The 9,957-nt window shown below is 37.8% G+C and overlaps 1 protein-coding gene across 3 annotated transcripts in view; it reads right to left on the bottom strand.

Annotated features, from left to right (window-relative positions):
- LOC102485889 (zinc finger X-chromosomal protein) overlaps positions 1–9,957 on the bottom strand; it is a gene marked incomplete at its 3' end in the record, with an annotated part of 62,641 nt that overhangs the window by 34,201 nt on the left and 18,483 nt on the right. For 2 of the 3 annotated variants that reach the window (XM_027767746.1, XM_014583691.2), the window contains 2 exon segments: positions 2,495–3,064; positions 6,627–6,715. In XM_027767746.1, the coding sequence (XP_027623547.1) occupies positions 2,495–3,064; positions 6,627–6,687 (631 nt within the window). 3 annotated transcript variants of the gene reach the window in all.

Genomic DNA, 9,957 nt, shown 5'->3' with positions numbered 1-9,957 from the left:
AAAACTCACGCAGGGCACGTGTGCATGCGTGCCCAAGATCCCGAGAGGAGAATGGAGGAGAAGGGATTGTGGCATGGCCCTCCCCCCTGAGGGGGTGATTTCTCACTTTCTGTTTTTCTGTCTCTCCAGCAAGCACACACGCCCTATACCAAAAATCTCTAAAAAAAAAAAGAAAAGAAAAGAAAAAAAGAGGGGCTAGCAGGTGGCGAGGTGGTTAAGGAGCTGGACTCCCACATGGCCAATTGCCGTTTTAGTCCTGGACCTGGCAGCTTGCTTTCTCACATTCTCTCTCTTTCTCTGGTGAGTACATGTACCTTATAGCAAATTAAAAATAATAATAAGTAAAATTAAATATATAATTTTAAAAAAAAGAGAGAAGAAAAAATACTAAGACGATATAATCAAAACAGTAAATATGTATAACCTTTGGTCCAGCAATTCTGTCTAGAAATTTGTTCTAAGGAATTAAACCAGAAGAGCACAGACATGCATCCTGAAGTGCCCATCATTCTTAGCAAAGATCAGAATCCTTTTTACATATTATACTATTTGCCTAGAATATCTTCCTCCTACTCCCGTTCTTCTTCTTCTAGGCCAGAACTCAGGCTGGTCCCATACCACAACAGTTAAACACTATGCACAGAAAGCCAGATCAGAAAGCCAGATCTCACATGGCCAGCCACTGTTTGAGTCCCAGCTCCAGCATGTGTGTGCATGCCCAAAATACTGACAGAAATGGAAGAAAAAAAACTGCAGTGTGACCACACCTCGTTAAGGAGTGCTTTCTCTCTCCCACCTTCCTCTCTGGTAAGCACATATATCTTCTGGCAATAAAAAAAAATTTTAATTTAAAAACAGAACTTATCTTTCAGTTAAAAGGTCAGTGGCTCTATCCTGTCTCCACAGCAATTTAGTCACAACTCTGCATCACACTGAGACCTTTCTTGCCTACAGCAGACAGTAAGCTCTCTAGAAACAATGGTCTTAGTCTGTATCTGGACTACCTACAGCACTCTCTGACACAAAATATGTGCTGAATGAAAGCATTTTCTTTCTCTGTACACAAAACATTATTTGATTTTTCTCAAAAAATAAAGAACTTTTAAAAGGTACTTCCTAAGATGCTGGTGAACTCCAATGTGTTATGCTAAATTCTTGTATGAAAACAGATATTCAGAGAAAGCAAACACTATAAATTTTTGTTTTGAGAGGTTTTCGCTATAGGGCGCGTGCACTCGCCAGACAGACAGACAGAGAGAGAGAGACAGAAAGGGAGAAATCACCCCCCAGGGGGAATGGCCACGCCGCAATCCCTTCTCCTCCATTCTCCTCTCAGGATCTTGGGCACGCACGCACATGCACCTGGCGTGAGTTTTAAGCCACCAGGTCCAGGACGAGAACCACAGTTGACTACGTGGGAGTCCAGCAACATAGCCATTACACTAACTGCTGGACCCAGCACTATAAATTTTGAGAGCTTGTGAGGCTTTATTTATTTGAAGTTTAGATCCCGAAGTTTTTTTTTTTTTTGGAGAGGGAGAGAGGTTTTCACTATAGGGCGCGTGCGCTCGCCAGACAGACAAAGAGAGACATAGAGACAGAAAGCAAGAAATCACCCCCCAGTGAGGATGGTCACGCCGCAATCCCTTCTCCTCCATTCTCCTCTCAGGATCTTGGGCACGCACGCACACGTGCCCGGCGTGAGTTCCAAGCCACCGGGTCCGGGACGCGAACCACGGTGGACTACATGGGAGTCCAGCAACATAGCCATTACGCTAACTGCTGGTTCCCAGATCCCGAAGTTTTGAGAATTTCCTTACTGGGTTAAAACTAGCCAGCCTTGAATTTTTTTTCTCTGAAACCAAGAAAAACGTTAAGAAGACACAGCTGTCCTCCCGGACACTAAGGTATGTTCCAAAACATCTTACTTTTCTTCAATAACCTAATATAAATCCATCATGTTTGAAATTTTGTTTTGGAACCATGTTTTAGTACTATCCCAAAACTCTTTTCCATACTGTCTGTTATATAAATAGTATTTACATATTATGTAAGTAGAGAAAGTACATAAGTAGTACATAAGCAGTACTATGCTTCCATATACAAGAATGTAAGTAGTACATTTATATATTTTTTTCCAAGTCGAACTCCTTTTGGTTTTCAAACATGTTCCTAATTCTAATAAAGGCTGGTTATAGCCTAATCACATCACTCATGATTTCCCAAAGTTCAGTTCTATTCCTTTCAGCCTTTGTCTTTCTAAACTGAATAATTTTCATCTTCCTGTTGTGTACTTATATAGAAACAACTCTTTACTCTGCATCATTTCATTTTTCTTAATTTTGAGTTATCTTATAGGCTCCAACTCACAGGTCTGTGAGCTTGACTTGAATTTTATAGACAATTAAGTCAAGAAAATTTTACTCTGATTTAAGTTAGTTTTGAAAGGCAGCCTTCAAAAACACCTTGACAATCACCGTACCCCGACACTTACAGGAGATCATAAGGTAGTCCTCACAGTTGCCTTTGTCATCATCTTGCTGGTCCACAGGGATCCCATTGGCATCTATGACTGCTTCAGAGGCACAGTCTTCTACCAATACTTCTTCTGAAACTACATCAGTGCTCAGAGGATCCGTGACGATTTCTGCTTCTACTACACTATCATGAACCACATGTTCAACATGTCCAACATCAGACACATGTATAGACTCACTTGTCAAGACATGCTCTGGCATAGACATTGAGGCTGATGTAATGTCAGAAGCTAAAACATCATCTGGGACTGTGCAATGTGCTAAAGAAACTTCTTCAGTTACATCTGAGTCCAGCACTTGCTCAGGAATGATGACGGTTTCGGACACATCAGCTTCCTCCATGATATCGGGGCACTGAACATCTTCTATAACAACGTCCTCAATAACATCTTGGATTACAACTGAATCTGGGTCATCAGGAACAAAGTTATGCACAGTTATGTCTGAATCCACAACATTAGAGACAAAAACAGTTTCTTGTACTTCCACAACAATTTGATCACCATCCATATGTGTAGCATCAGCTCCTTAAAGAAAAATAAAAAATGACAAATTTCAGATAGGCATGCATAATTACTTCAATTAATGAAAGTGTTATTTAATTTTTATCAGGAACACAGACTAAGCTCCTGAATTTTCTCAAACATTAAGACAGCATAAAGAGGGACCAGCAGTTAGTGTAATGGCTATGTCGCTGGACTCCCACGTAGTTGACCGCGGTTCGAGTCCCAAACCCGGTGGCTTAAACTCACGCCGGGCACGTGTGCGTGAGTGCCCAAGATCCCAAGAGGAGAACAGAGAAGGGATTGCAGTGTGGCCATACCCCCTGGGGGGTGATTTCTCGCTTTCTGTCTGTCTCTGTCTGGCGAGCGCATGCACCCTATAGCAAAAACCTCTCAAAAAAAAAAAAAAAAAGACAGCATAAAAAAATAAAGGATGTATTTTTTAATTAAACTAAGACTTGTTTCTGTTTTATGGAGAACATGGACACAAATGGGCCTGTCATGTTTATCAGGCCCCCAGTTCCAAGATCTGAACCACGCAAGTGCTTCAGCCATGTGGGATCCAGCCACCTTAACCACCACACCACTGGATGACCCTAAAAAGACATTTTTAATGTAAGAACTTTCATACTCATCCCAAATCAATTACTATAAGAAATACGAGAAGAACAAAGCAATTGAGGCAGTCATAGAAGAAACGTATTCATAAAAGTAAAATTCTAGGTGCATTAAAATTAAACTCATATACACAGGTATTCAAGGGATGATTCTAAAAATTAAACAATGCAACTCCAGATGGCAAATATACCATTTTCCCTCATTATTATGTTTTTTAATTTATTTTCCTTCTTAACTCCAGCTCCTTCTATTTTTCTCTTCTTGCTATCTCACCCATGTATTTCTTTAATTTCCCTTTCATTTTTTTCCCTTTCTCCCTTCATATTATTTCCCCTTTGTTCTGGTGCAACATATCACCAATATCCTCCATCTATGACTATGGAAATTTAGAAATCATCCTTCAAATCTAGGACATAAGAAGATTGGGGCATAAATGAAAAGGATCAGGGAGAGAAGGCCATAGTTGAGGAAAGAAAACTGGTTGAGATTCTGTGGACAGGTAGGATGAACAATAGTGCAGCTGTGCTGGGGTGGTGGAAGCTAAGAGTAGCTGGTGCAAGGCCTGATCCAATTCACCAGGGTACACCACGTCCATCTAGCCTCCTCCCATCCTCCCAGGTCCCAACCCCCAAAGGAGTTCCTCTGAATATAGGAAACCCTACTCTAGTCCATTTTGCAGTTAAGGAATGAAGGTAAAGGACTAAATCAATTGAACCCCAGTGAAATTAAATGATTTAACCAAGATCACAAGCTTCACAATGTACAGTGCTCAATAAATTTCATTCTGGATGAATGCCACAAATGGGAATAGAAGTCAATATCCTTACCAAAAAATTAAAATAAATCTGGGTACCTTGGCGAGAGAAAAGCAAAGAAATTTCTATAAAAGTTTACCAAAAAAGCTATTCAGTAAATTCATGTTCTGGCTTTTGACTCAGATCAGGATGAGTCCACGCAGATGCCTAACTAAATGACTATGTGTCTCTGTCAGGCCCTCAGAGAAACACGTGGCTCTGTCAAGAAACAAAAATAATCAAAGGCCAAAAATACTTAAAATTGCTAAAAACATTTAAAATTTTAGAAAGTTTTTAAAGTCAGTTCATTGTTTTATTTATAGAAATAATAAAAAGAGTATGCTCACTTTTATTTCTATAGAACTTCTACGGTAAGATGTTCATTTGTTTTCAAATTCATGATACTATCATCAAACAAAAGATCACTATGATCCCATTTTGCAGACATGCAAATGAACGCATTTAGTGGCAAGAGCACTGCTTATAAAATCAGAAAGCAGAGTTGGACACTTATTAGTTTTGTGACCTTGGGCAAGTCATTTAACCTCAGAGTTTCAGTTTCCTCATAAGTAAAATGAGGACAGTAGTATCTGCCATGCATACCTCACAGGACTGTGGTGATGATCAAATGGGAATGTATGGGAAGTGTTCTGAAAAACTGTAATGAGAGGTTTCATTATTATTATGACATATGAAAACGGAGGCCCTGGCAGATTAAGTGACTTGCTCAAAGATAAACAAATACCATAAGTGTTAACAATCAGGACCAAAAAGCAACAGTCCTTCAATCTAAAATTCTGCCCATGCCCCAAGTTTACTTATGACAAGATTAAGTGAAATATACTGTTGTATTTTTCTCCAACAAGCTTAAGACTCTTTCAGACACATTAATTACACTCAATGTTCCAATGAAGAATTAGAAACTTTCTATTTATCACTATTAAATTGAAATTACCAAATTTGAATTAAAAGACTATTCCCAGTTGTTTAAAAAAAAAAAAACCTCATAGGTGCACATATACACATACACTGGATTTAGAGAATAAATAGAAATTAGACATTATAAATCACTAGTATTTAATTGTTGATAAAATTAATTGCTATTTCTTTAACAGACTGCAATATGATAATCTGAAGTCCAACAGAAAATTCATGAAAATTTTATTTATAAGGGTAGCTAACTAGTATAATATAAGACCATTTATATTATAAAACTAGGTGTAATCACTTTAAAATGTTATATAATTAAAACCATGGGTAATCCAAAGATGTAAATATTATTTTTAAAACTTCATGGATACAATTTTCCTTATACGCTTTGTACTCCATCTTCCTGAAGTAGAAGGCACCTTGTGAACTTGTTAAGAAGGTTATAAAAGTAGGACAGGACCAGAAAGTGAAAGACCTTGGGTTTATATGGTTTATATTTTATCTGCCAGGTAATACAGAACAGAGAAATGACATGATTTATGTGTTACTTTACAATGAATATACTGGTCAATGGGCAACATAAAGAGACTAAGGGTAAGGAAAATGATGCAAACATATTACAGAATAAGAATGAGGAGACAGAGCCTATATATGTGGTAGAAAGTAGAATGAAGAGGGACCAGCAGTTAGCGTAATGGCTATGCCGCTGGAGTCCCATGTAGTCGACCACAGTTTGTGTCCTGGACCCGGTGGCTTAAAACTCACGCCAGGCACGTGTGCGTGCGTGCCCAAGATCCTGAGAAGAGAATGGAGGAGAAGGAACTGTGGCATGGCCAGACCCCCTAGGTGGTGATTTCTCACTTTCTATCTCTCTCTGTCTGTCTGGAGAGTGCACGTGCCCTATAGCAAAAACCACTCAAAAAAAAAAGAATGAAGAGAAGGAGGTATAAAGAAGGAATCTTTTCAAAGGAAAAACCAACAGGATTTAGTGGGGCAACTGGGCAATATGAGAATAACTGAAGAGAACATTAAAGTTTTGCTATTGCTGCTATAATGGAGAAGAATATGAGAGATGGCTGAAGGGGAACGTATTTTTGAAGAGAATGTGTTTAATATTTGTAGATTTGACAGGAAAACAAGATACGTAGGTGTGACTGATCTATGTAAGAATCTACCAATTAATCCTTGTGATAACCACCTCCAAATGTGATAGAGAGGAAGTAGAACAACCCATGAAGTTATACCTGTTGCATCAAAAAAAGAGTTTGGCTCTTGTGGTTGTAATTCAAGTCCATCTTCATCCATGGCCTTCAATTCTCATCAGTCACAGCTCCTAAACCATGGGAAAAAGTAAACCAAGAATTAATTTTTTACAACATGCAGTGATATCATCATCGTGGTGTTTTCATTTCTGATAAACCCAATTTATGTGAAAGATGAACATCAAAAATAACAGGGAACTTAACTGTTTTATCAATACAATGATATACTGGCATCCACTTGACAAGGCCAGGCAGATAAATCAAAGAAGTCAACTTTGCTCAGATTTCTTTTTAAACTTAACTATTACTCACATACATCAAGTATACATATCTTGACAGTTTCACATACATAAACCTCTGTAATCACTACCCAGATCAAGATACAGAACATTGGGACCAGTAGTTAGCATAATGGCTATGTCGCTGGAATCCCATGTAGTCGACCGCGGTTCGAGTACTGGACCTGGCGGCTTAAAGTCACGTCGGGTGCATGTGCATGCGTGCCCAAGATCTGAGAGAATGCAGGAGAAGGGATTATGGCGTGGCCACCACCACCATCCCCGCGCCCCGGGAGTGATTCTTGCTTTCTGTCTCTTTCTGGCGAGCACACATTACAAACTTTTAAAAAAAAAAAAAAAAACGAACATTTTCCAAGACCCTAACACTCTTGTCTTATCTCAATCTATATACCGCACACTCTAAACATGGATAACCAGATTTGTTAAGGTTAAACTTAAAAACATTCTGTAGCATATTAGGGGAAATTTCTGCACAATTTTCATATTGCTTCTCTAAACTTAATATAATCTACTTCTTTCAACCAATAAATTAAACAATGATAAAAACTCAAAGTAACTATAGCAAACACCCTTGGGATTTCTGCCTAGCTTACAATGACCTTGCTTAACTAACTAAAGAGAAGTAAATTCCCAGTGTATTTATACTTTCCTGGCCAGTTGACTGCAGCTAGCTATAAAATGTTAAAAAGTTCATCTTTGAGCACAACAAAATCAAAGTCCTATCAGTCCTATCCTTGGAAATCTCAAAACCATGAGCAAGACTCTCTCTCTTTCTCTATCTACATTTTTCTACTGGTGGCTGGAATATAGGAGCTGAGGAACGTCATTTTCCCAGTTTAGCTTAGACTAATGAAATAGTTTACAAATAAAAAATAAGAATTCAATGAATACTCTGAGAAACACAGTAGAAGAGGTTTACAACTTTTTTATTCAGCTCCTGGTTCTAGACATTTCTTAGGTCTAGTTACATTTCTGCCTTGGACTTTCACAAAACATCCCAATGACCTTAATTCCCTCTTTTCTACTTAAACCAAAAACTTAACAACAGAAAGAACCTTAACTAACAAAATACTATACTACTTAATACTATCGGTTCAAAAGAGCAGACATCAGGGATTGTGATTTACTCATATTGTTCATACTGAATAAACTTCCTCATTGGTTTCTCTTCTCTACTTTCTTTTTTTCTTTTTTTTTTTCCTTCTTTTTTTAAATTGCTATCGGACATATGTACTCATCAGAGAGAGACTGACTGAAAAGGCAACCTCCCGGGGGTTGACCATGCCACAATCCCTTCTCATCTCTCCTTCGTTTTGGGATTTGGGGCGTAGATTCAAGGCACTGTGTTGAGGACTCCAACAGCTCAATTGGCCATATAGGACCCAGCCATCTTAGCCACCACACCACCTGACTGGTCCTACTCTCTTATTTTCCAATACAAGCTAAACAATGTTATTAGCCACATCTTTCCTTTACCTTTATTGTTTCCTGATAATTTAAGTACTATATGCTTATTAAAATTCCAAATTAAAAAAAAAAAAAAAAACGACTCATTATTCTAAAACATCAGCTGGGTGACATCATTCCTCTACTCAAAAATGTGTAATGGCTCCCTGCTGCCATTTTCATTGGGTTTTGCCATTAACTGAATCCCAATTGCTTTATTCAACCAAAAAGTCATCATATTGATAATGAATACAATTTATCTCTTAGATTTTCTCATTTATCTGGGTTTGTTTTTATATTTCTTCCTTAATATGATTTTGGAAGGAAGGAAAAGTAAACATATGTGTTCTCTATTCTGAATTTGAAGTCACTATGAATTTTTATATGCCAAATAAAATAAAATGGAAATATGCAGGAACAGAAAACAAAAACCTAGCAAACAAAATCAATACTAGTGGAAGGTTACAACTATTCACAGATCAAATTACTCAAAGTATAGAAAGAAAAGGTGCATATGATTAATAATCATTTAATAGGTATAAATCAAATTCCATTTGTAAGAACAGAATATTTAATTTTGAAAGACGCTTGTCCATCCTGTGTGTCAAAAGGGAGAGAAAAATGTGTGATGTTGTAAGTATCAGAGCCCTCTCCTCCCCCACTTTAAACTTATATGCTTTGCTCAAAAATTAAATGCCAGGGCCAGCTGGTGGAGTGGTAGTTAAAGGTGCTGGACTCCCACATGGCCAACCACGGTTCAAGTCCTGAACCTGGCAGTTTGCTCTCTCATTTTCCCTCTCTCTCTCTGTCTCTCTCGCTCTTGTCCCTCTCTGATCAAATTAAAATAAATAAGTTAAATAATTCTTAAAAAAATTAAATGTCAAGTTTTTGTTACAGATTAGTTTTTCCATAAAACTATTCTGGGCCAATCAGTACTTTCAAGGTTGCTTGTTTAAAGTCTAAGAGTCCAAACTTTCACAATCTATTTATTAAGAGTTTGGCCTTAAAATGACAAACCTTCACAAAGCCTCATTTTCCAAAACCCTTATTCCTGTTCAGATTTAAGAGTTGCCATTAAAATGCCTTCTGAACTTAGTTACACTGATCAGTCACAGACACTGCACTATTTTAAATGAGACTAGCTTGATGTTGAAAATACATACACTTTCTAACTAGTTTTCAAATAAGTAAAGCAGTACAACCTCCTTAATAAAATACTACCACTAAATGTATTCAATAATTTACCAATCCAGCTCCCTTAACTACTAGGTCATGGTGCCAGCTCTGCACAATTTTTAATCTACTACAAAATGCTGAATTGTGCCTTTTTTAAGAGGTGATAGTACAATGGTAACACAACTGGACCCACAAGGAAAAGGTCCTGGGTTCGCGTCCCAGGACCTCCCTGATTTGGGCTGGCTGAGAGGTGGATTGTGACATAAGGACCCTGTTAGTCTCTCTCTCATGGAAGAAATAGATAAACTTAAAAAATAAAGTAAATACGACAGCTTAACCTCAAAAAAAAAAAAAAAAGAGGATTTAATTACAGCTTGATCTCAAATAATTTG

The sequence above is a fragment of the Tupaia chinensis genome, unplaced genomic scaffold, assembly GCF_000334495.1.
Source record: "Tupaia chinensis unplaced genomic scaffold, TupChi_1.0 Scaffold144569_1, whole genome shotgun sequence".
NCBI lineage: Eukaryota > Metazoa > Chordata > Mammalia > Scandentia > Tupaiidae > Tupaia > Tupaia belangeri.
The sequence above is the reverse complement of the archived record's forward strand: the minus strand, read 5'-3'. Positions and strand labels throughout refer to the sequence as shown.